This window comes from Calliopsis andreniformis, unplaced genomic scaffold, assembly GCF_051401765.1.
Source record: "Calliopsis andreniformis isolate RMS-2024a unplaced genomic scaffold, iyCalAndr_principal scaffold0048, whole genome shotgun sequence".
Taxonomy (NCBI): domain Eukaryota; kingdom Metazoa; phylum Arthropoda; class Insecta; order Hymenoptera; family Andrenidae; genus Calliopsis; species Calliopsis andreniformis.
In genome coordinates this window covers 2,339,398-2,367,272 of record NW_027480457.1, presented here as the reverse complement: position 1 = coordinate 2,367,272, position 27,875 = coordinate 2,339,398, and the positions used below count along the sequence as shown (strand labels likewise).

Here is a 27,875-nt window from a genome sequence, read left to right as displayed (position 1 = left end):
GCCGAGGACCGGAGCAGCACCCAGCCCCAAAACCAGAGTTTCAATAAACGTCGTTTTTAAAAGCCCTTTTCAGGGCCGACAAAGAGTAAACTTGTGTATTCGTTTCTTTCGTATACCCTCCAACTCACCTTATCCGGACCTCCGTTGGATCTCTTATTTTAACACTAGAAAGACGGGAGCTTAGTATATACCTATATTGCCTGAAAGCAGTCAAAATGACTGCATTGTGAAAAAATAACTAATGCGCAAAGAAATTTGTTTAACAGTAATTTTTAATATATTTTATATCACTTACAGTCATATAACAAGTTATTAATAAGTATTAACAATAAAAAAAATGTATTTCACACTCAGAGATCCTCCTTCCCATCTGAATGACGTTACAGCGCGTTCAAAGGGAACAAAGCGCGTGGCCAGGCCTGGCATAAAGATTCGAATAACAAGTACGAATAACAATAACAATAACAATAACTTTAGTTATTGAACAACTGCAACTTATCAAGAATATGTCGAAATCGACAATTTATCATGAACTTGTATGTTATCATGTTATTCCAATCCAGAGCCGAACTGGTCTTTTCCAAGCAGTCAAAATGACTGCTTTTCGGCAATATAGGTATAACACATATATATTCCGGAAGTGAAGGACGGGGGGGGGGGGGGGGGGGGGGGGGGGGGCAACAACAATGATTAATTAACCCATATATATGTTGTAGAAAAAGTCACAAAATTATAAGAAGCTATGTCATTATTTAAATCATTATTTTCTTAATTGAAATTCAAAAGCAGTCAAAATGACTTGCTTAGGCAATCTAGTGTTAAGCGATTCCAACACAGTACAACCTTCTCAGCAGCCGAATTCTCTACATCAACGGACTTTTTTAATGTGTTTGTCTCACCGATATGCATGAGCTACTTTTCGTTTCAGAAAATAGTGCTAACTTTAAGACATTATTACTGCAAAACGAAAGCAGATTGAACACTATATTACCTATAAGATATTTTGTGCTCCAATTGGGATACTCTATCATTTCTTAAAATATTTCAATGTATACATGTTATATCCTAAATATATTATCTTTTCATTTATTCGTATATTGAGGGAGTCCAGAAAATTCCGATGAGAGATGTATACGTACGAAGTTAGTAATGAATATTCATAAAAGAAAAGTGCCTATGTGGAAAGTCTGAATGAACAACTGAAAAAAGTTTCAAATAAATACCTACAATATTGATAAATTACAAGTGGACATATCAAACATGCACACGCCGATTTTGATCAATTGTTCATGTAATGTAGTGAGAGTGGAAATAACCCTCAAAGTTGGTAGTTGAAAACATATTATTTTCTCGAATATTTTGAGAACTGTCAAATATAAAGAACAAATTAAACATTAAACATTATTAAAAGTAAATATTTTTTGTTAGTTTTCATTATATAAACACAAAACAAAACAGAACATATTTATTTTTAACAATGACAAAAATTATAATAAAAGAATCATTTCGTATTGAGAGAAATATTAAGTAATATAATTAGTGAAAACAATTTTTACTTGAAATCTTTAAACTTACAAGTTGCCTACATTTGTATCCCTGGCCACGCTATGCAAAAATTGTACAAAATTGCACGTTGTAATTCAAAATTTTCTGCACTCGACATTACTTTTCTCTTACTTTTATATTTGTTTTACATTTGTATCGCAAAATATCACATTTGTCTTTAAAAGTTATTATTAATTCTTGTACGCTTTTTATTTTTCGAAGATTTATGGCATGACACGTTCCCGAAATTTAAACAAATTAATATTTCTTCAAAAATATTTCCTAAACATAGTATTATTAACATTATTAATACTTACTTAAATCCTTTTCAATGTAAGTAATCGATCTTAGTTTTTCAAACATCGACACATCTAAGCTAATAAAAACATCAATTATCGGAACTACTTGGTTAATCTAATTTGCAAACTATTTTGTTCTCTAACGTATTCGGATAAAGAAAGTTGTATTATACATAGTTTTTGATTTTGTGATTCTTTGGTTTATTTGGTTTATGATTAGGTATTAATTTACTATGCACATACTTTACATCCGGTTTTTGGTAAATGAAATCCTTGAGCATATATTATAGGCAGTTTTTATACATTTTTATAATATGTTGGACTGTTATATTATGTTATGTTTTCTTAGTTGTCCTTGAAAAATAACTGCTGCAGGTATAGTGGTGGGGTACTAATAGGTAATTATTTACGTTAGAGATATGTAAAACATCTACAGTGCCCAACTGATTCACAGTCACAAAACGTGATGTGAAAATACGATCGTTTAGTCAAACCTAAAACATTCTACTTTCTTAACAAAATAGTAATTATGGAAAGTGCTGAAGTTATTATAATGACATTTTGCTACTATGGTCACCCTTGTAACATTGATCTTTTTATAGAAGATAGAGCTGTAGGCGTAGTATACTTAAACAGGAAGTGCCTTTATGAGAGAAAGAAAAAAAGTATTTGTTACATCAGAGAGTGTCAGTGTGTCTCTTGACCCCTGATGAAGGGCTTGAATTTTTTAATTTGCGGATGCTCAAAAACTGTAATTAGGGCACGTCGGCAAACTTAACAGTATAACTTAACTGTTAGCACTTACCTTTACCGCAAAATTTGCCGGCGTTTTTGAATGTTCGCGAATTCAAACATCGCAATCGAAAAGGGAAAGACCAGAGAATACGAACATATTTTTTCAAATTTTTTGACACTTAATCGAGGTTCAAATTTGCAAAACAAAAATACTTTTATTTTTTCCTTGTACTGAAAAAATATTTTTTGAAACATTGAAAAATTTATTCAGATATGTATGTCCTTCAGAATTAATAGAGGAAAAGCTCCATTTTATATTTTTATAATTTCGGAGATATAAATTCAACAGTTAAGGCAGTTGTAAAAACCGGCAAAGCTCTAAACTTAGGGGGCTTGTATTTCTTGAATAATTTTGAAGTTATCAAAATGATACCCCTGAACATGTCGGGGATGATGCCAGTTCTTTGCAACTGTATGTCCTAGCTAGCTCATGTTGAGTTTTTTCTGCCGGCCGAACGGAAAGCATACCAAAATTGATTCCGTATTCAACGTGTTAATTGCACATGGACTACAATATAATTCGATACGTATCATAAAAATCCCTGACATCAGGCTACAAAGTGATGGAGTTTGTGCGGAATGACCAATACGTCAAGCTGTGTTTACAGTTTAGGTCTCCCTCTTGGTATTTCTATTGAATATTCAGAGACTGAAACATTAATTAAAGTCAAGGAATTGACTATTACTGTGACCTCTACACAAGAAAATTCTTCTCAGTCTTTCCATTTTAAAGGATGTGTCAATGAGTATTCCAATAGGGACGTTGCAATCGTAAATGAATGAAAATCCATTCTTTGTAAGGGTACCGTATCTTTAAATGAGTTTAGAAACAAGCAAATAGTACAGGATAAAATTTTATTGAATTTATCATTTAGTTTCAAATGAAAAGGCATAGTAGAGAAATAAATCTATGTATCTGCAGTATTTTTGAATTATTTAAAAAATCGTATACAAAACATGGAATACTCTATAACAGACGAACTTGTAAGTCTTATTGTTAAACTCAGATAGAATAAGTATTTTTGATCGTTTGCTCATACAACATAATGTCAGCTTTTCTCTGACAATGAGTAGCTATTTTTATACTAGTACAACGACTGATTACTTGTAATATTTATGTAGCTTACATATACTTTAAGTAGAACATCCTGTTTTAAGTGTTTTCTTTGCGTCTTACGTTGCGGATAGCATATATTAACATGAGTTTTAAATGTATCTAGAAATCCGCAGTAAATTTACAATTTCGAGAATTTAAAAAAAATTATCAGTGAAAATAATGCTAAATGCATTTGCACTCAAAGGTATATCTCGGATCTTTAGGTAAATGTAACATCCAAATAGTACTTTAAGTACAGGAATCTGCTGTTTCACATTAACTGTATCAAAATAGATAGCTGTAGAAGTTGGTTAATTATAATCAAAATTGAGAGTAGAAAGAAAGATACAAGTATTTGATAAACTCATATTTCGTGATCTCAGTAAATATATCGACTGTCTGAGCCCGTTTGCAGCGATTGTTTAGATATCTGAGACATTTACGAATACAGAACATACGGCCATCTGTTACTATACGAAATCTTTCAGTGTACTTTATTAAGAATTGATTAACTCCTTTCCATATAAACGAAATTTTCTATTGTCATTCTTTTTTTCTTCTGTTATTAATTACTCTGCAATTATCGAAATTGGGATGTATAGTTGTCAGACCTGATCTAACAATCATTATAAAAATATAAATGTTTTCATTTTTACAAATATATCGTTGTGTGAACCATCGATAGGGAGAGAATACAGATTTATGTACAGAGACCTAACACAAAACATTTCAAACCGACATAATCGTTATAAAGCCTAACCGTTAAGTTGTAATTGGTAACATCTCGACAGAGTTTACAGAAAATCCATGAAAGGTAGAAATTCGTAGCTAAAAGCGCAGGCGCGTCTCTACATTCCTCAGAATCAATGATATTGTACATTCGCATTGTATGCACCTAAACTACAATGAATTCATTCAATCATGCTCGAAAATAATCACCAGGAGTGCTTTATCAGCATTACACACTGCCTGCAATCATTTTTACGTTGATTATAAATTATTTTTCACCTAAATTTGAAAAAATGCACTGTTACAATCTAGAACACTGCAGAATATCTTCTCATTGCATATCTTAATACCAGATTGGATTATGAAACTTAAGAAATAAACAAGAACTATAACATATATTTATGAGAAATAGTTGTATCATGAAGAATTTCTCAGGTGCAATATTACGGTTTAGTTTATATGTACAAAAGTTTCTGAATTACAAGACTGTAATTCCTGGTATATACAGGATGTTTCCACAAATGTGGGACATTTTTGGAGAGTAGATTCTAGACACGCGAATAATGAAAAAAGTCAATCTGCACATACATCCGGAAACGTTTAGGTTTTTAGTCATATTTTATTTTAAATTGCGTATAGTGTGATACTTTCTTTCAGATCTATCACTGTGTTGCGACTCGTTCTTAAACCATGTGCACTTATACGCATGGCTTCAGATAATTTCCGTGAAGTAAAGATAAAATAACTACGTGACATCACACATGGACAAGATGTATAAGCTATGTTAGTATGACATACAGGGTGTTTATGAATAACACGGGATAAACTTAAGGAGTGATTTTAGAGACTAAAATAAGATGAAAATCAAGAATAACGATTTGGCGTTTGCGGCATCGTTTGTTAGTAGCAAGCGTCTAAAAATTTTGTGGAAAACACCAGAAATGAGCCCACGCGGAGGCCTCGAGTAGTGACTGCCTGAACAGCAGTATTGCAGGGACGTAAACGAGGGAAGAGACCACTCACCGACGAACAGCTGATCCGAAATTTTACGACACTTGAAAAGGCTACAGGATCCAAAATTCAGTTAAAATTGATGAATATGACTGAATAATAATAACTTTGTCTATTCGTTGCAATCCATTGATCAACTCAAAACACTCACTATGAGATAGAAAGCATTAAGATGTCCACCTTCGTGTAAGTTGTCTGTTCCACTTCACACGTCTACACATCATGATTCCCTTATTCGCGAATATTGAATCACGATACGAGGGTATCGTTGAATAACCCTAAACCTGCTTACTGTTTACAATCCAGAAGGCAAAACACGCACTACGAAATTTTGGAGTAGAAAGGGTTAATGTTACCATTCTCCAATTAATCTTCTGGTCCAAATCCTCACACATCTAGAGGAAGACAGCACACACAACCGGAATATCACGAAGAAAGGACTATATTTGTAGGAAAACTTGGCACGTATCATGAAAGTCCATCGAGAAACGAACTGCGGCTTCTTGAAAAATTCGTCAAGGACTCCTCACGCACCTGGTGTTATTAGATACCTGGTTCTCCTCTCAAAGGCCCTTAGCTTCTCTGAAGATTTAGGCTCTTCGAAAACCAGGTCGATGCGTAAAGAAAGTTCTTCAACGTTTAACATTCAAATTCCTGGCTCTAATGATTTCTGTAAACAAAATTAAATTAACTACATGAGTTCAACGTTTGCGCATATTACATTAGTCGGCAGCAGTGATTACTTTCCTGAGCGAGTCTTACCAAACATTGATAGAGGTAGAGGTATTTTCTTGATGTTTAAATATACGGAATTTCAAATCAATCAACATGTTCCGACGCGGAACGTAGACTATGACCAGATGTCTGGAGACTGTCATCCTGGTTTTGCAAACACCTGATCGCCATTCGAGCTCGTCCCGCGCCAGGCTTGAAAATCGTAAGAGTCGGTTCCGGCGAGACTCTAGGAACAATGGGGCCATAAGAGGCCCCTCCCGTTGGGAGACTGTCGGACTGAACGTGGTCAAGCGGAATTACGCGAATTAGCTGTCCTGAGGGAAGGATTTCTACCACCGTTCGAAGTGTGAAAATCTGACAGCGTTCCTTCTCCCTCAGGACATTAATCAATCACAGACAAAAATAGCTCCAACGTTGCAAGAGGAGATGATCGTCCTTGAATCCGCAAGAAGACAGAATCGATCTAGTATTCGGACTAGATCGATTAAAAAAAAGTTTATCGTTTCAGAGCATCGTAATTCTATTACGCTCACTCATTCGAGGTCCATCCAAAGTAACACATTTCGAATCGTCATGACGAAAAGACATTTTTATTTCTTTTTATTTGTGCATGATATTTACACAAAGTGCCGTAAACGCTGGATTTTACTTCTTAAAATGGATACATTTTAAGAAGTAAAATATGATATCTTATTTCATGACGACGTGATACTTATATTTTTAAATAACCAACTGTGAATATTTACTTTCTGTTTACATTAAACAATATTCATAATTGGTTTATGATATTAAATTACATTTAACATTAATCTTCAAACGAATTGATTCCGAAATTCATTTTAAACCTTAATAAGCAATTGCCATACTATTACCTCCTGAGCGTGCTGCGGTTCTACAGCGACTCTACAGGTAACTCTTGGACTAATTCGGATTTCCTACTGTTGGAAATTGGGTGTGAAATAATAGACTGCGTCGTGCACAGTTCACAAAGCACGTAGTGTGATTTATTGTTACACTATAATTGTAGAGTTAACAAAATAAAAGATATCTGATCTTCATTGTTTTTACAATATAATGAACGAAACGAATTATTAACTTACAATATAATCTATGTATTTTGTACTTGAATCTGAACTCAATGATTTTTGCTTATTTAAATCTGACTCGCACTCGTACCGTAGCCATGTCGCAGGTAGTAGTCCGACGTAGACTCACACACATATATTAGGGACTTATTTCACATCACGGCTGCCAACTTATGAAAGATTAACTAATACCAATACCTACATTTTGTCGAATACAGTTTTGAAATCAAATTTTTTGCGTTGTCGGCCAAGGATATTGTTGGAGCAATGCCGCCAAAAGTCTAGACCGCGAAATTCGCGAAGCCAGGCAGTTGCCAGTATGCAAAACGTGTTCTTTGGTCGTCTCAACCATGTCATAAACTTAGCTGATACCAGATGCCTGGATCACGAATTATGTGTGCACTACCTTGTGCATAACACTGTGTGGGGTCCGCTGTCCGAGGGGTACCTGATTATTTGTACGATCACTGCAAATCCACGACACGCTCAGAAGAGTGTGATGTCTACGGCAATCACTTATAGAGATTCAAAAAGAATTTCGGAGTAGACTTGTTTGAAAATCAATGTCAAATTCATTTGAACCCATTCATATTTTTTTGACCAGTTTGAATCGTACACTTTGTAATCTTTATATGATGTGTTCGCTGTCGATCAGGCACCAACGAGTGAAGGAGCCTTCGTGGAAATAACTGGTCATGCACCATCGCATTACCGGGAATTTTGCAGTTGGCAGTTTCGGATACTCTGTTGTTTGATATCCGCAGCGAAGGTTATGCCATTACCAAAGACAATTGAAGATGATGAGTAGTGTCATGAACGCATTGTGAACATTATTTTATGCGAACAGAAAGTAAATATTAGCAGCTGGTTATTTGAAAATACGTTATCTTACTTTCTAAAATGTATCCACGTGTTGATTGATTTCAAATTCCGTTTATATAAACATCAAGAAAATACTCTATCTTTACCAATTTTTTGTAACACTCCCTCAGGAAAGTAATCACTGCTGCCGATTAGTGTAATCGGCGTGATCGCCTAGCGCGAATTAATTTATATAGTTAGTTTAATTTTGTTTATAGATTTCATTAGAGTCAGGAATTTGAATGTCAAACATTGAAGAACTTTCTTCACGCATCGACTCGGTTTTCAGAGAGCCTAAACATTCAGTAAAGCTAAGTGCCTTTCAGGAAAGACCCAGGTGTCTAATAACACCAGGTGCGTGGAGAGTCTTTGACGAGGTTTTGAAGAAGCCGCAGTTAGTTTTCCGACAGACCTTCGCATCGAACGTTTGTGCGAATATTCGTGACACGTGCCAAGTTTTCCTACAAATATAGTCTCTTTCTCGTGATATTTCCGTGTGTGTGCGGTTTTCCTCCAAATTCTACGCCAAAATTTGTAGTGGTGTGTGCAATTCTTTCGTGTGTATATTTAGACTAGAAGATTAATAGGATGATGAACACATTAACCGTTTCTACTCCGAAATTTTGTAATGCGTGTACTTATGAACATCAATGATGTTCATTGAATAACATTGTAAAATTTCAGATCAGCTGTTCGACGGTGAGTGACCTTTTCTCTCCCTTACGTCAGTGCGATATTGCTGTTCGGGCAACCACTTCTCAAAACTTACGCGCAGTCTCATTTTCGGTACTTTCTAACAGATTTTTAGATGCTTGTAACTAACAAATGGAGTTTCAAACGCGAAATGATTATTCTTAATTCTTGTCTTATTTTGATAAGTGGAGTCCGTAACCCCACTCGTTACTTACGATTTTTGTTACGTGATGGCTAGGCCATCCGAGATACATTCTACAAACTAATATACTCGCACTCTTTATAAATGATTAACCGCACAACTATTCTGTTTTATCTGTCACTTGTAATGAGATAATGTGAAATGGCAGTGTGGTCGCAATAGCAGAACGGTCTTTAGATAAGAGAAAAGCTCGATCACGATAAAGAATATATCTACTATGTTTAATTATCCAGAATGATAGTGGTAAATGGGTTAAGAAATCATCTAGTCCCATACAGACCCCGCTACATGTGACTATTTTCTGAGAAATAGAGGCTTGCGCTTGTATTGTATTTAGAAAAGTTAAATAATTAATTCAGTATAAATGACAAACTAAAAAAAAAAAAATAAATATATTCTCAAAGATCTGATACTTCATAAACAAATATAATATCGTTAACCGATTTGAGTTAGCAATAACGTAGAACAGGAAACAGGCATATATGTATATATGTATGTCACAAAAAGATGTGAAATCGAAATGAGCTGCAAGTACACAAAGGTGCTTTCCAGCAATGTGCAAAGCCGACGCTTATGTAACGTAATGTACGATTTAGTACTTTCCAACTACACTTAAGATGATACGACTATGCACAGCTAAAATGCTGTGTTCAACTTGGCGTGGCCAGGCAAGGTTAAGGTGTCGATGAATAAGAATTATTTAGAAATTGCAAACTAATGAAAGCGTACGCAATGTGTTTAAACTTTATTTAAATTGATGAGTTAGTTGCACGTCTGTGAAAAGCAAGATATTGATGTCGATAAATGACCTTAGAAATATTTTAAAATGTAACATAATGAAAATCTACTCATACTATCAGAGTTTTAAATTCACAAATTATCTGAAAGCCTGCAAGAGAAGGTATGGTATTGATGATCTGAGAATATCTTGCCTGACCACTCTATGTTTTGTCCATTCTAGTTTTCTTTTATGTTCTCATGTTGGCAAGCGTGGCTGGTTCGTAGCGTTGACTTGCATTCAGCATACATCGACTCCGTCGTACTTTGAAGAGACATGGCTCGTACCAAGCAGACTACGAGGAAATCGACTGGTGGAAAGGCTCCCCGTAAACAATTGGCAACAAAGGCTGCGCGTAAAAGTGCACCCGCAACCGGAGGAGTGAAGAAACCTCATCGCTACAGGCCTGGAACCGTCGCTTTGAGAGAAATGCGTAGATACCAGAAGAGCACCGAACTCTTGATCAGAAAATTACCATTCCAACGACTTGTTCGAGAAATCGCCCAGGACTTCAAGACCGACCTCCGCTTCCAAAGCTCTGCGGTTATGGCCCTTCAGGAAGCCAGCGAGGCGTACCTCGTTGGTCTCTTTGAAGACACTAACCTCTGCGCTATTCACGCAAAGAGAGTGACCATCATGCCAAAGGACATCCAACTTGCCCGCAGAATCCGTGGAGAGAGAGCCTAAAGTTTTCTCTGGAACAATATACAATTCGTATATCAAATCGTGGCTGTGGCGTGGTCATTTTTATATAAAAGAGTGTGATATTTTTTGTTTTATATTATCGCTAAGTAAAACGTTGTTTTACTTGTTACCAAAGATTGTTTCCGTTTTCTTATTGTCACGTCCGTGTACTTTGGGTAACGCCTAATAAATAAGTATTGTATTGTTTTGTCACGAAATACAATATCAATACGTTACATAGTGTTGCCCTTGCGCATTGCTGGAAAGCATCTTTATGTACTTGCAGCTCATTTCGATTTCACATCTTTTTGTGACACAGTACCGATTTTTTCATGTACTTGGCGTAATTTTTTTACTTTTTTGAAGTTTTTTATTAGGATCTCACTTCTTTTTACGAAGATAATTTGCATAGGGAATGATCTCAGATAATTTTTAATATTATACTTTGTACAGTAAAATACACAAAATGCTTTTTGCATATTTATCGTACACAAACATCCGCAGTTTAGTGTAACGTCCCTAAAGCGATGCTACGTTGTCCATGGAAGAGCGGCTTTCCGATGGACGAAAAGTGGGGTTCGTGTGGCGTGCGGTTAAGGAGTTAAAATCCAAAGCTTAGATCTTTCTTGACAATAATTTATTCAGTAAAACCCTATTCTAATTCTAACGTAAATACAATACTAATGCCTATTCTAATTCGTTAAATATTTATAAGAACAAATAAGGTTAATTATTATGTACAGACGAGGTTATGTTGATCGTAATCGTTATGCGATATACTTCGCGAGAGTTAGGTTATGTGTCTATGATTCGTGAATAGAAATTAGGTTATGTGTCTAAGCTTTTATATTCGTGTACAAGAGTAATTATGCTGTTATTAATTAATCCGTATTAATTGCGGTAGAGGATCCTCTGTATTAGACGATACGCAGTGTAAGTGTGTGTGTGTGTGCAATAGATCTTGTCTCGTATGCCCTGGTCGCTGCCGAAGTTATAGATGGCTATAACCTAAGAGCGGTCTCAAGGTTTCATGAAACATATAATCTTTGCTTGATTGCCTAAGCATCCGTAAGCCCTTCGTTATCTTTTCTACATCAGTCGCTACCTTAGAGAAAAGACTCTTCAGGAGCGGTCTTAGAAATGCGTCCGACTTAGAATGGCTTCTAGCGCTTGTTGGCAAGCGATTCGTCTGCTTACGGCAAGCACGAACTCTATATTAAAGGAGCATCAATTACTATTTGGTAGAACGGTCGCTACCCCTAAAGGAGCGGTCTCGATCTTTAGTATCTCAGCTACCTCCAAGATGTCGCCCGTACTGCACTTGCTTAGAATCGTCGTAGTGCACCTGTCATAAAGCTACTCAAGATTGAACCTGTAAAGGAGCATCGAATACTCTTGATCTCTGGAAAACGGTCGCTACCCCTAAAGGAGCGGTCTCGATCTCACTGGACGAGTATCTCAGCTGCCTCCCAGATCTTCGTCTATTCGCAACTTGATGCCAGAGAGAAGTGTGTGCTTGCTTTTTTTTTTTTTTTTGTTTAGGGGTGAGGCTTGAGTTCGTTCCTGTGGCTGGGAGGCGGGGATGCCTACTGCGCACAATCCTAGGAGTGTACTCGTCCGAGATCTTGAAGATGGCGTCCCAATGGGATACTTGAAGTTGCTCAGGAAAAATTTGCAAAAAAACCTGAAACATATTTAGCAGGAGAAGTTAGACGTTTATTGGGGTCTGGTGTGAGCTTGAGAGAGCATTCATTCACAAGTCTGGTAGTTAAGTGCGGAGATGTAGGATTTAAGGCTTTGAGGTTAGTTTGGCTGGGAGTGATTTGCCATACGGAAATAGATTGAGAAATAACAGAGTTAATTTGCTTTGGGGGGGATTGGGTCAATTTTCATGTGACAAGAAAGAGGGAATCTGAATATGATTTTATAAGGTACTAGATTAGGTGGAATGGGGTTGGTAGATTTTACTAGTGGATTGCTGTGGCTGGAGGTGTCGTATCTTGCTTTGATTTTTAGTATTTGTTCTATGATTTTAGGTAGATTAGCCCTGCTGTGGAGTTTGTTGGTGGAGAAATCTCTAGGTAGGCCAAGAATGACTTTTAGTACTTTATTTTGCAGTGTCTGGAGTGATTTGATGTGGGTTGGTGCAGCTGCACACCATATCTGGGAGCCGTATAGTAGGACTGGTCGGATACAGTGGGTGTAGATGCTGATTCGAAGATCTTGCTTTAGACCTGAACTAGCGTTGAGGAGTTTGCATGCAGCGCCAATTGCTCTGTTAGCCTTGTTGTGTCTGTCCATGACGGAGTGTCTCCAGGTTAGTTTGGAGTCGAAGATTAAACCTAAGTACTTTACTGTGTTGGTCCAGTGAATGACCGTCCCCTGTAAAGTCAGAGGAGGTGGGATTGTGAATTTGATTCTACGTGTGAAGTATATCGTCTGTGTTTTTGTAGGGTTAATCGTGAGTTTCCAGTTTGTAAAGTAATTGTTTAGCATTAACAGGGCTTTTTGAAGTCTTGTTTGTAGGAGAGAGAGGCTCCATGATGCTGATATGATGGAGGTGTCGTCGGCATATAAGGCTATAATGGTATTGTTTGGGGTAGGTATGTCTGCTATGAAGATAGAGAATAGAAGGGGCCCTAGTATGGAGCCTTGGGGCACGCCTGCTGTTATGGGTTGTAATGCAGATTTATTCAGGCCGATTTGTACAAAGAACTTTCTGTTGTTTAGATAACTGCGTAGAAGATGAATGATCCAGTTGGGGAAACCGAATGAAATGAGTTTGACTAGAAGTCCCTCGTGCCAGACTGAGTCAAACGCTCTTTCCAGGTCTAGGAGGACCATGGCTGCAAATCTATTAATGTTTACCTCCTGGGTAATGAACTGCGAAACTCTGATGATTTGGTGTATGGTGGAGTGGTTGGTTCTGAAGCCGAATTGGAATTGGGGGATAATATTGTGGGTATCGGTGTGTGTGAGAATGGCCTTGGCGATTATCTTTTCAAATATTTTAGATAGTGTAGACAGGAGACAGATAGGTCTGTAACTGGAGGTTAGAGTCTTGTCTTTGCCAGGTTTTGGTATTGGGACTACTTTTGCAGTCTTCCAACAAGAGGGGAAATAATTGAGTTGTATGGATGCTCTGAAGATGTAGTAAATTTGAACGTGAATTTTTCTGGAAGCTTTTTTGAGTGTTTCGGCGGAGAGACCGTCCATACCCACTGCTTCTTTGTGATCTAATTTATTGATGTGAGTGGCTATGATTTCAGGTGTTAGGAAGGTGTTAATGTTTTCAGGCAGTAAGTTAGATACCGGGTTTTCTTCAAGGAAGGTGCTGAGCTGGTTATGTGTGATTGACTCTATGTTGGATGATTTTTGGGAGGCAATGTTATGTATCGTTTGAAATTGTACAGCGAGAGCATTTGCTTTGTCTTTCTCTGTGATAGAAGTGGAACCTGTGGGGTCTGTTAGTTGAGGGATGATTGTCTTTTTCTTTGTGATTTTTCTATAAATTGGCCAGAAGGTGTGGTCTTGATGAGATGCATTTTTAATTTGGGTGTGTATTTCCTGTGCCTTTAATGCTATGACTTTTCTATTCAATTTGGCTGCCAGTGATTTGTAGAATTGTTTGTATAATGGGTTGCCAGTTCTATACCAGGAACGACGGGCTGAGTTACGGAGGGCTTTAATGGTTTTAAATTCAGTGTCTGGAGTGTAGTCTAATGATGTGGCTTGGACGGGGGTAGAGGCTACTGTTTTGCATTTATTAATGTGGCGACCTAGATTGTTTATAGTAATATCAATGTCCTCGGTAGAGGAGAGTGAGGAGGTGATAGTAAAATTATTAGTTTGAGTTTTGTATCTATCCCAGTCCATTATATTTGCGTAGGTGGCAGGGGGAGAATTGTTGTTGTGTTTTTGAGTCAGGGTAACCGGCCTGTGGTTGGAGCTGAGATCTTCTATGGAAGTACATGAGAATCGGAGTTGGGAGTTTGAAAGAAACAGATCTATGGTGGATGGTGTGCATTTGGGAGTGAGGAAAGTCGGTGTGGGAGGGAAGATTATGTTATATGGGGCGCTGTCTGAATGAGACTTTAAAAGGCCCCCGTTGAGGTTCCGTGAGGCGTTGTTCCAATATGGGTGTTTGGCGTTTAGGTCCGCGCCTAGTATGAATGGGATGCGGAAAGAGGTTAGGTTGTCAAGCAAGGCGTGCGTCAGTTTAACAGTGGGGGGACAATACGCAGAGATAAAAATTAGGTTAGGACTTCTGATTCTGATTGCAACGGCTTCAATCAAGCCGGTGTTTGGTAGAGGGTATGGGGTGTAGGAGATATTTTTGTGAATTATGATACAGACTCCGCCATAACCCGAGCCATCCGGACGGTCTGCTCTTATGATTGAATAGTCTCTCAAGAATGGGGAAGTGTTGGGTGTTAGCCAGGTTTCTTGAATGGCGGCTACTGAAATGTTACGCTGGTGTAGGAAGAGCTCCAGCTCTTGGAGTTTTGGGGTGATGGAACAAGCGTTCCATGTCATGAAATTAAACGACCTTTTTGTAGAATTAGTCATCAATTAGATGAGCGAATTCTTGAATAACAAGGAGTTTCTCCATGTTATTATGGCAATTAGCTAACTTGTGAGTGAGGGTTATGATTAGTGAAGTCATCTTTCTGATATCAATTACTTTCTCGAGATTATTAACCGCGTTTGTTAGGTTTTTGAGGTCGTCCATGATAGATAAGGGAGATTCCTGGGGGGGATGTAATTGGGGTTTGTTGTTAGTGAGGGCCTTAGCATAAGTCATATGCTGTGTGGCGTTTTTGACTGTTATGGGTTCGTTTGTTGAATATACCCTGGACGTGTTTGTAGGGATAGTGGGCCGATTCAGGGGTTCGCTAGGAAGAACGTGGCTTGTTCTAGTTAGAGGGGAGTTTGGTGGTGAATTAATTGTATTCCTCGTGAGAGGTTGGTGGGATGACTTTTTGTCCAGAAATCTTTGAAGAGCAGGGCACCCCGAGTAGTTTGCCGTATGAGCGTCCCCACAATTCGCGCATTTAGGCGGCAACTCAGGAGATTTTGTACAGGAGCGAGTCGCGTGGGTGTCTCCACATTTCACGCATTTCTCCAACCTATTACAATTAGCCGAGGCATGACCAAAAGATTGGCATCGGTAGCACTGAGTATATCTCTTGTTATTAAAATATTTTTCCCAGTAAACCCTGAGATAGAAGAGATGGCTGACTTTGGTCACCTGTGTGAATGTAATTGAGGGCGGGAATGAGAGTTTGTATATTGAGAATTTAGAGGAGGATTTACCTTTGACCTGTGTGCAACTATTGGGGTTTAGACCTAATGTTACTAGTTCGTCGAGTATTTCGGACTGATGTATGGAGGGGAGTCCTTTTAGAACTACTACTAGGGGTTTTTCTGATTTTAAGGAATACGTATGGAATTGTAGTTTTTTATCGATTAAAGTTTTCTTGAAGTCAGAATAGTCCTGTTTATCGACGAAATTTAGTCTAACCTGATCTCCTAGGAATTTTAAATTGAATTTATCTCCAATCGTGTTTCTGAGTTGTTTGGCTAGAGAGATGACGCTGTGAGCTCCAGCATCGATAAATAGGGGGGGAGGTCGTTCTTGAATGTTAGGTGAATTTTTGTCTTTCGTGGGAGTAGTGCCAGAGGTGCTTGTTTTTGGAGAGATGGTATTGATATGTATTTGATCACCGACCTGTTTCCTGAAGAATTCAGAGTTAATGAACTCAAACCTATTTTTAGTAGGGATATTGGCCTGGATCTCAATATCCATTTGGTTAATCTTGCTGGTGGGGTTGTCCGATGTTTTTCCCTTTTTTGGGTGGACGTCATGGGTGTTAGCTGCGAGGGTTGAGTTTGGAGTGTTGGCAGCCAGTGTTACTTCTGAGCTGCGTGAAGTTGAGCTGTCCCCGGATCTTTTGGGCATCGTCGTCGTTATTTTGGAGGAATTGGAGAGAAAAATGCCCCTGTGGCATTTAATTCTCTTGTAGATTGGGTTGTTCGGTGCGCATAGCGCACGGGGCCTGGCTGGTTCCTTTGGCGTAAGGCCAATTGTTGCTATTATCCCATGCACCAGTGGTAGGTTATTGGGAACATATGCGGACTCGAATACTATACTGCACAGACCCCGCAAGGCGGCACTCGCGGAGCTAACTCGCGATTCGTTTAAGGCCGTGAAAAAACGGCAGCGTCTCGCGCGGATCGGCTACTCACTGTTATTAACGGCTGCTTGTTGTCTCGAAATGATTCAGAGCGACCTGCTCGCGTCAGCGGTCAACACCAAAGTGGAGCGAATCTGCCAGAGAGAAGTGTGTGCTTGCTGCTTTCGCAGCTCCTTTTATACTCACCAGTCGGAGTTCGCACATGCGCAGTTGTTCTAATTCTAATGGCGCTCTTATTCTAATAGTGGCTGCTTTAATATGAAAACGTACGAAATATGCTATACTTATATGAAAATGTAATTAAAATCTATAATATATAATATGTGTCATAATACAAAAATGTTTATTAATAATTGGATAACAGAATACGCGCTATTATACAGTTATAAGATAGAAATAGAAAAAGATAGATATGTTTACAATAAGATGGAGAGAGACAGCGATAGTAGAGAGAGATAGAGTGAAATAGGAAGAGACAGAGACAGAGTCAGAGACAGAGACAGAGTCGTGGGGCGTTACATTAGTAATAACAACCACAATTAACACCTTTCGAAGTAAAGTATGTATGCACTTTAGCATTTCACGGTCAAGCTTGCTTTTCTACTCGTAAATCATCAACGCATACCCACGTTGTGCCTTTACCCCGTATCATACTCGTGTAATGACAATAGGCAATACTTTCGCCATGGTGGAAAATCGGTGCCTTAAGTTTATAACAGTGATCTCCCATTTGTATTTTAGTAGTAGGTATTGCTTTGATGTAGAAATTTTCCACTTTTGTTGTTCCACTACTCTAGTGTTCGAACAAAACTAATTTTGCAATGAGAATTTGTTTGGAAACAGTTATATTGACTTTCTTCATTATGTTTGTATTTGAACTATCACAATTATTGCAAGGATCTGTTAGATTTATCCATCCTGTGAAATTATGTTTTATTATGTTTTGAAATTCAAATGAATTTTTGTAACATCTTGGGCAGTGCAAGGTGTACCACACAATTTATACTGATAGTAGTGCTTGCATAATTATATTTGTTGTAACAACCGTACATTTCTATCGTAATTTTTCTCTGAATATTTATTATATCAACATTTGAAATTTCTGTTGCATTACAGAAGAGAAATTTATTAACCAGTTAATTACAAACTGAAAGCAGTTAAAACAATGAAATGATAATGTTTTAAATGAGAATTCTGGCTGCAATTTGTTAGAACATATTTCGCACAAGCATGGCACAAATTTTCAAAAACTTGTGCGAATGAAGACGCTTCTTCGTTCTGTAACCTTCTACTACAGATAACCTTCCTGCTGGTGCGTCCGAAATGTCATTCGACACTTAGCAGGTTCTCTTTCGAATGACGGCCGCCGTGCCCTGCCGAATGATCCTGAGAGTCAACGAACGAAACACGTGTTAGTTCCTTTTGGCTGAATATATGCGTGTAACGCGTATACGTACAACGTTGACGAAAATTTGCCCGAAAAATAAGAATCATAAGAAGAGTCAGAAGAAAAATCATACAATTTTCAACTGATCCATGATATAATATTACGATATCTCTGTCATAGGTTGACCGATTTTATTGAATTTGGTCTTATTGGAAAGCTCAGATACGGTTTACATAAGAAAAATGCTTTTAAATATAGAAAATATTTATAGAAATAAGTTTCAGATAAGGTTAGAATTGTCGATTCTCGAATAAGGATACACGGCAGCGACAGTCCACATATATATACAGTGTGTACTTCTTCATGTACTTGGCGTCGAGACGCTACCGCGTCTCTAGATATGTATATAAATATTAGAGGTGTGCGAGAACCCGAAAATGTCGTGTCGGGTCTGGTCGGGACGGGAAATTTTTCCGAGATCAGGACGAGATCCCGAAAGTATCGGAATTCCCGAAAATATCGGGATTCTCGAAAGTATCGGGATTCTTGAAAGTATCGGGATTCTCGAAAGTCTCAGGATCACAAATTTGTTTACATCAGGTCACACGAATCATAATATCCGTGTTATTAACACACAGATGTCATACATTTCAAACATTCACTTTCCGAAGTACATACAATAATGAAGCATCGCAATGTAGCGGTAATCGAGTCATGTTCGGGAATCCCGATACTTTCAATAGTCCCGAACATTTTCGGGAATCTTGTCAGAATCGAGAATCCTGAAATTTTCGGGAACCCGATCCGACCCGACTCATCCCGACCATTGGGTTTCCGATATTTCGGGTTCTCGCACACCCCTAATGAATGTACAATATATACAGCGTGTACCAAACTAGGTGCGGGAACCAGAAATGGGAGATTCCTAGGGTGACTCTAAACAATATTTTCCTTTGCAAAAATATTCTCCGAAGCTTTGTTGACGAGTTATTAACGAAAACTCCTGATCAATCAGAGAGCGCGAATAGCGAGCGCTCGGCCGACCAGCGACAGGGCACAAGCTACGCGGAACGTATGCTATTCACCGTGCTCGAGGTTTATACAAGAAACTAAAAATGTTTAGGTCAATGCTCAATTTCTCCTAAACTATTGGATGAAAAATCATGAACAAAAACAGGACCACGTTAACTATTGAGACTCATATTATAGAATTTTTTCAGATTTTTAAATTAATTATCCAAGTTGTAAAAAATAAAAAACGATGAGAAAGAATTTTAAAATGCCGATTTAGTAAAGTAATGCCATAGTAAAGAAAATAAAAAGCAATGTTTTCGTAGTTCCTACGGATTGAACGTTATTTTAATGTGTATTAAAACATTGAAAACTGTACAAGAATACTTATTTCATAATGAATGAAAGAAAATTGGACGTATTAGTTGCTGTAATCGGTAAAAAGTGCGCAAACATTGATTTTTATTTTTATAATTACAGTTAAGAGCAAAACTGAACACACATACCAAATTTTTGCGTAAATAATATTTTATTCAATGTTTGCATATAGAATACAAAAGAAACGAAATATACAGTATTAAGTACAATGTTTTAACTGTCCAAAAAATTTTCAACTATCGTCATATCCTTATTATTTTGATAAATACAAATGTTTTTCGTGTGGTCGGTTTTGCACCGCGTTAGAACTGTTTTGTTGACGACTTCTAAACACAGTTTTGTAAACAACGCCCGGCAGTATCCATGACCGGGAGTACTCTAGTAGTTAGTTCATTGTTGTTTGTGGAGTGATACGCATTAACATTCTGCCATGAAGCCATTATCTAAAATTGTGAAGGATAATATTATTTTCCAGTTAAAGTCTGGCTTATCGACACGAAAAATTGCTAGAAAGTTTGCTGTTAGTCAGGCAGTAGTGCATAAAATACGGAAACGATACTGCAATGACGTTCCTACATCTTTTGGAGGTCGTCCAAAATTATTATCTTGCCAGGACAAGCGACGATTAACAAAGTACATTACTTCAGAAGTTGCAACGACAGCATCAATGGCTGCAAAGCTGTTGGAAAGCGATGTTGGAAAGAAAATAAGCAAATGGACGGCTCGAAGAGCACTAAAAGAAGCTAATTTTATATCAATAGAAAGAAAAAAGACACCTGCCCTTTCAAAGAAGAATATAAAAGCCCGTTTGTTATATAAGCTGGAACATTGAACAATGGAAGAACGTAATCTTTTCAGATGAGTGTAAAATTAATCGAATTTTGTCGGATGGTCGTTCTTGGTGTTGGAAAAGGCAAGGTGAATCACTTAAATCACGTCATGTTAAACAGACAGTTAAATTTGGCGGTGGTTCAGTTATGGTATGAGGTTGCATTACGGCGTATGGTGTAGGTCCACTGTATCGAATTGAAAGTACGGTGAACCAGTACACTTACAAACACATTTTAGAAAAGAATCTACTAGATGCAGTTGACAATATGTCAGTACCAGAATGTAATGTTGTTTTCCAACATGACAATGCCACAGCACATTCTGCAAGGAGTGTGAAAAATTGGCTCGATGTTCAACCATTTCAAACGATAGCGTGGCCTCCTCAAAGCCCAGACTTAAATACTATTGAGAATGTCTGGGCATATTTGAAAATGAAACTAGCGAATGATTATGTGGCGTTCGTCTGCATGAACAAATAAAACATTTGGCGTGCAGATGGTGACAAGGTTTATGACGCTGGCAACTTCTCTTTTGTATCTATGTTTTCGTCGAGTTTTGTTTCGAGCCTCAATAGCAATGCAGGCATCATAAACCCGGAATTTCTAAAGGGCCTCACGGCGATGGGTCCGCACGTGCGCGACCATCGGTGGACCTCGCAGTCAACTTCGTCGGCAAGCGAGGGCCCGGCGGAAATTCCGATGAGTCACCAAAGTTTCCACGGGGAACTTACCCCCACAAGTCGGGCGCGGTTTTCTTAGTTTTAAGCTTAGCGTGTAAGAAAATAGAGGGTGCAAATGTCGGAATCAAAGCAAGCCGATTGGCCAGCACCCACGCGCGAAAAAGAAAAAGAGGGCGCACGTTTTCGGCGTCCGGGTTAGCTCGAGGCTTGTTGTCCGATACAGAGAATTGGGACATGACTCTCGAGTTTAATACTTTTGTTGAATAAAAAAGTGAATTCCGGTGAAAACGCTTGTAATCACTATCATCCCCTTCATTGGTGACCGCCGACGTGATACAAGCAAAAAGTGGTGTTAGTTTGAGCAATCAAAAAAAAAACATATTGTAGTGAAATCAAATCCTCAACGTGTAAGTTTTTTTTATCAAAAAGCACCATGTCCACCGGTAACACAGCCGTGAATCCAGAAGTGAGCCGTGTGGGTATTAGGGTCCCACCTTTTTGGCCAGAGCAACCGATGGTCTGGTTCCACCAAATCGAGGCTCAATTCGCCCTAAATGGAGTAACGGCGGACACGACGAAGTTCTATTACGTCATGTCGCAACTGGAACTCAAATACGCCTTGGAGGTCCAGGACATATTCAGCAGCCCGCCGGAGACGGACAAGTATGAAAAACTAAAGAAGGAGTTAATTCAGCGGTTGTCGTCGTCGCAGTCCCACCGGATCCGTCAGCTGTTGGAGCAGGAAGAGATGGGTGACAGAACGCCTTCGCAGTTCTTGCGGCACATGAGGAGTCTAGCCGGAGAAACAGTCTCCGACGATTTCCTGAGGACATTGTAGTCGAGCAGACTTCCTGCGATGACTCGTGCCATAGTCACCGCGCAGAACGACCTGTCATTGAATAAAGTAGCAGAAATCGGGGACCAGATACACGAGGGTACCTCGCAGACACAGGTAGCGTGTACCACGAGAGATCCGGTGACGGAGCAGCTATTGAAGCGATTGGAGAGCTTGGAGCTGAGGATTTCCGAGCTAAGCAGATCTCGGTCGTCGCGTCAAGCAGGTCCAAGTGCTCGTCGCCGATCAAGGACGAGAAGGGCGAAACGAGGAAGATCACCAGCGTCGAAAGGGTTCTGCTGGTACCATAGAGTTTTTGGAGACAAATCGACCAAGTGCCGTTCTCCGTGCAGTTTCGAGTCGGGAAACGCGTAGACGCGCCACTGAGTGCGGCTATCAGTGACGGTCCGAGGACTAGCCGTTTGTTCGTAACCGACCAGATAACAAAGGAGGAATTTCTGGTCGACACAGGGTCAGATCTGTGTGTATATCCTCGCACACGTATGAAGGGCCCTATGAAGAAAATGGAGTACGAACTTTTCGCTGCCAACAACGCGTTGATCAACACATATGGCATACGCACGTTCAAACTCGATCTCGGACTACGTCGTGCATTTCTCTGGAAATTTATCATCGCTGACGTCACGAAGCCGATCATCGGAGCGGATTTTCTGAGTAATTACGGACTGATGGTGGATCTGCGGAACAAGAAGCTGCTGGATCAAACCACGTCGCTGTCTTCCAGCGGAAGGGTAGCAGCTGTGTGTACGGGATCCGTCAAGGCCATCGTCGGTGACTCTCCCTATGATCGTCTATTGGCAGAATTTCCAGTGATAGTAAGACCTACTTCTATCAGCGCGAGCGAGGTAAAACATGATGTAGTCCACCATATTAATACTACTCCGGGACCGCCGATTTTTTGTAAACCTCGAAGATTGTCGCCAGAAATGTACAGAATAGCGAAAGCGGAATTTGAGAGTCTGCTGAACCTCGGTCACATCCGTCCTTCTGAAAGCCAGTGGGCCTCAGCCTTACACATGGTGGCTAAGAAGGATAATGGATGGAGACCTTGCGGGGACTACAGATCTCTCAATGCCCGCACTATACCGGATCGATAGCCGATACCTCATATCGAGTATTTTTCGCGAATGCTATTGGGAAAAACCGTGTTTTCTACGATCGATTTGGTCAGAGCGTACCATCAGATACCCGTTCATCCGGATGACATTGCCAAAACCGCGGTAATAACGCCATTCGGATTATTTGAATATGTAGTAATGCCTTTTGGTTTGAGGAACGCAGCTCAGACTTTCCAACGATTTATGGACAAAGTTTTGAGAGGTTTAGATTTTTGTTATACTTATCTAGACGATATTCTGGTAGCTTCGGTTGACGAAATAGAGCATATGGAACATTTGCGTAAACTTTTCGAACGTCTTCAACAGTATGGCATAATAATTAATCCACACAAGTGTATATTCGCCGCGAGAGCAGTTAGATTTCTCGGATATACAGTAGATGCAGAGGGTGCAAAACCGTTAACTGACAAGGTCAAGGCAATTTTGGAGTATCCGAAGCCTAAAACAGTTAAACAACTCCGAGCATTTTTAGGCATGATCAATTTTTATCGCAGATTTCTATCTGATACTGCATCAATACAAGCTCCGCTTAACCAACTGTTACGAGGTCGCAAACTAAAAGGCAATACACCGATTCAATGGAGCACAGAAACGGAAAAAGCGATAGAAAAATTAAAGGATAGGTTAGCGAACACAACTTTATTGGCCCATCCAGTAAATAATGCGCGAGTCTCAATTGTGGTAGACGCGTCGGATTTCGCGCTAGGCGCTACCTTGCAACAGCGAGCAGCAGGATCCTGGCAGCCTTTAGCTTTCTTTACTAAAGCACTTTCGCCGTCGCAACGCAAGTATAGCGCATACGATAGGGAGTTATTAGCTATTTATGCAGCTATAAAGCATTTTCGCCACGCAATTGAGGGTCGTACATTTACAATTTACACGGACCATAAACCCATAATTTTTGCGTTCAAAACAAAAACCTGAGAAATGTACACCAAGACAGTTTCGGTATTTAGACTTTATTAGCCAGTTCTCCACTGACATTAGACATATTAACGGGCAGGACAATGAAGTAGCAGACGCGCTATCGCGAGTTGAAGCCGTCGTCGAACCTTTAAATTACGACGAGTTAGCGAGATCGCAAGAGGAAGACGAGAAATTAAGAAAATTTCTTACAGCATCCGATACCTCGTTGCAACTGAAGCGCGTGCGACTTTTGACAGGTACTACACCCGTATATTGTGACGTGTCAACCGCGGATATACAGTACCGGACAAATGAACTCGGACAAAAATATTTTTGTTTCCCTACACTATGACATTGTTGGTGGGAGAAGGCCACTCTGTGTTTTGTTTTCTATTAGTTGAAAGCTAGCTCACGAGGAAGTTAGAGGTAGATATTTACTCTATATTACGTATAAAATAGGTTTTATTCGAATTTGCTTGGACAAAAGTATTCGGACGTTTCATTTATGCGTGTAATTTATTTTTTAATACTGATATATTTGTTAAATTCTTTTTTTGTGCTTTTATTCTATTCTTACGAAGATGGTGCGAGGACAAAGTTTACCGAAATATATGAAGGAACAGGTTGTAAATGCTTTACAAAATGGTGAATCCATATCTGACGTTTCCCGACGCTTTAACATCGCAAAACAAACCGTGTACTGCATTCAAAAGCGATTTCAAGAACGAGGACAATTAGAAAATAAATTCAAGTCTGGCCGTCCGAAAAAGACCTCGATTAGACAAGACAGGCAAATACGACATCTGTCAATTGCTGATCCCAGGAGGACTGCAGTAGAGATCCATAGAAGTTTAATCGAAACTGACGACTTGGACGTTAGTGTGCGTACAGTACGACGTCGTCTAATGTCTTTTGGGTTACATGGACGACATGGAGTAAAGAAACCATTGATTTCGAAAAAGAATAGGATGGCCCGACTTAAATTTGCTCGGGAACACCTTCATTGGTCAATAGAAGACTGGTCCAATGTACTTTTCAGCGACGAAAGTAAATTTAAATTATTTGGATCTGATGGAATTCAGTGGGTACGTCGACCAAAAGGTCAAAGATTCAACGTGCGTTATCAAATTCCCACAGTAAAACATGGAGGAGGAAGCATTATGGTTTGGGGGTGCTTTTCCGGTCACGGCGTAGGTCCATTGCGGCAAATTAAAGGTATAATGAAGAAGGAACAGTACATAGAAATATTAGAGACAGACATGTTGCCTCATGCAAGGGAAATCATGGACGAAAATTGGATATTCCAACATGATAATGATCCAAAACACACCTCTTGTGCCGTGAAAAATTGGATTCGTGTAAATAATGTGAACGTTCTTAAGTGGCCATCGCAAAGTCCGGACCTAAATCCGATAGAACATCTTTGGGAACATTTGAAACTATCCATAAAAAATGAAAAATTTCTAAATACTGCTAAATTGTACAACACTCTTTGCCAAAAATGGCAAAACATTACTCCTGCTACATTAAATAGTCTTTTGAAATCTATGCCCAAAGGAATGCAGGCAGTTATTGATTCTAGAGGTTATTCTACTAAATATTAATTTATTCTTTTATTTTCATGAATAACATTCGTTTATATTATAATTTATTCAAGATATAAGTTTTGTCCGAATACTTTTGTCAATCAAATTTTTGTTTATTGTTCAAAATATATATTTTATGTTACAATTTGCTAAATTGGTTTACATACATTATTTATCACCCTGACTTTCATAAACTGCTCAATTCATTTTATATTAATATCGTGACTTATTCATAAAAACTAAGAGAAATCATTTGTCCGAATACATTTGTCCGGTACTGTACGTCCGTTTGTAACGGTACAGTTCCTTCGACAGGTATTTCAGGCTGTACACGGACTATCACACCCGGGAGTAAAGGCCACGGTTAAATTGTTGAAACAGCGATTCGTGTGGCCGTCAATGGAGAAAGATTGCAAAGATTGGTGCCGAAATTGTCTTGATTGTCAACGCGAAAAGATTCATAGACATGTATCAAGCCCGATAGGAAATTTCGTACCTCCGTCAGGTAGATTCGAGCATATACATATAGACTTAGTAGGACCCTTGCCGATAGCTAGAAACAAAAGATATTGTCTGACATGCGTGGATCGCTTTACACGTTGGCCAGAAGCCTTTCCTCTCGAGAATATTGAGGCGGAAACCGTCGCCAGGGCTTTCGTTGCAGGTTGGATCGCTCGGTTCGGGACTCCTGCAAGGATAACGACTGATCGCGGTAGACAATTTGAGCCCCAGTTGTTTAAGCAGATAAACGCGCTGTTAGGGACGACGCATTTAAAGACCACGGCATATCATCCTGCAGCGAATGGCCTGGTCGAACGTTTTCATAGGCAGCTCAAGGCGGCAATCAGGTGCCACAGGAACGGAAGGTGGACTGACGCGTTACCCATTGTACTATTAGGTATAAGAGCGGCCTATAGACACGATTTGAAAGCATCCACTGCTGAGTTAGTTTATGGAGAAGGTTTGCGCCTGCCAGCAGAATTTTTTGGCGATAAGCGGAACAGTAGCGTACAACCTTTAGAATTAGTTCAGCAGTTAAGAGAACATTGTAGACTTTTACGTCCTGTAGATGGTACACGACATGGACAACGTAAAGTATTTGTGTTTACGGATTTGAAAACAACGTCCCATGTGTTTATACGTGTAGACTCCGTTAAAAGTCCACTACAGAGTCCATATGAAGGACCATTCTTAGTAATAGCTAGGAAAGATAAAGTATATGTAGTCCGCGTTAGAGGCAAAGACACCACGGTATCAATCGATAGACTCAAGCCGGCCTACTTATTCGATGAACCCATCGCAGATCAGGTGCAAGTCCGTGAAACACCTGTAGCGAGCAGAGATGGGGTTATAGATGAAAGTAATGTCACGCACGAACCCTTACGCACCCGTTCGGGCAGACGAGTAAAATTTCCAGATCGCCTACAGGTTGGTCTGTCGTAGAAATAGTTTAGTTAGTAAGAACCAATTTTTGTAAATAGTAGGTTAGTTTTTTTGTAAGTCTAGGCTAGTTTAGTATAAATCTCGTTTGCACTGGCGAGGGGGTAATGTGGCGTTCGTCTGCATGAACAAATAAAACATTTGGCGTTCAGATGGTGACAAGGTTTATGACGCTGGCAAAGTCGGAAAGCTATTTTTGAGAAAGCCAAGTAAATTTTTATTAACTTCTCTTTTGTATCTATGTTTTCGTCGAGTTTTGCTTTGGGCGTCAATAGCAATGCAGGCATCATAAACCCGGAATTTCTAAAGGGCCTCACGGCGATGGGTCCGCACGTGCGCGACCATCGGTGGACCTCGTGGTCAACTGCGTCGGCAAGCGAGGGCCCGGCGGAAATTCCGATGAGTCACCAAAGTTTCCACGGGGAACTTACCCCCACAAGTCGGGCGCGATTTTCTTAGTTTTAAGCTTAGCGTGTAAGAAAATAGAGGGTGCAAATTTCGGAATCAAAGCAAGCCGATTGGCCAGCACCCACGCGCGAAAAAGAAAAAGAGGGCGCACGTTTTCGGCGTGCGGGTTAGCTCGAGGCTTGTTGTCCGATAGAGAGAGTTGAGACATGACTCGCGAGTTTAATACTTTTGTTGAATAAAAAAGTGAATTCCGGTGAAAACGCTTGTAATCACTATCATCCCCTTCAATTACAATACTCCGCCAGCGACGATAAACGATTTGTGGGAAAGAGTGCAGGAACAATGGTATTCAATTACTCCACAATACGGCGAAAATATATTTTTAAGTATGCCTAAACGTATTCAACACACCATCAAGGCCAAAGGTTTATGGCCGAAGTATTAAATTTATAAAAAACTAAAATGTTTATTTACACATGCTTTACGGTGCAAAACCGACTACGCAAAAAAAATTTGTATGTATTAAAATAATAAGGATATGACGATCGTTGAAAATTTTTTGGAC

At 39.2% G+C, this 27,875-nt stretch overlaps 2 protein-coding genes across 6 annotated transcripts in view; both read left to right on the top strand.

Annotated features, from left to right (window-relative positions):
- The window catches only part of LOC143187526 (ras-specific guanine nucleotide-releasing factor 1), a 245,855-nt gene that overhangs the window by 55,072 nt on the left and 162,908 nt on the right, over positions 1 to 27,875 (top strand). The window lies entirely within an intron of this gene.
- LOC143187471 (histone H3-like) lies at positions 10,105 to 10,529 on the top strand. Its single transcript, XM_076391683.1, has one exon. The coding sequence runs from the start codon at positions 10,106 to 10,108 to the stop codon at positions 10,514 to 10,516; it is 411 nt and encodes a 136-aa protein (XP_076247798.1). The 5' UTR covers position 10,105; the 3' UTR covers positions 10,517 to 10,529.

Bases quoted from the DNA above. Each gene is read 5' to 3' on its own strand.
- LOC143187471 (XM_076391683.1), top strand. From the start codon at position 10,106: ATGGCTCGTACCAAGCAGACTACGAGGAAATCGACTGGTGGAAAGGCT.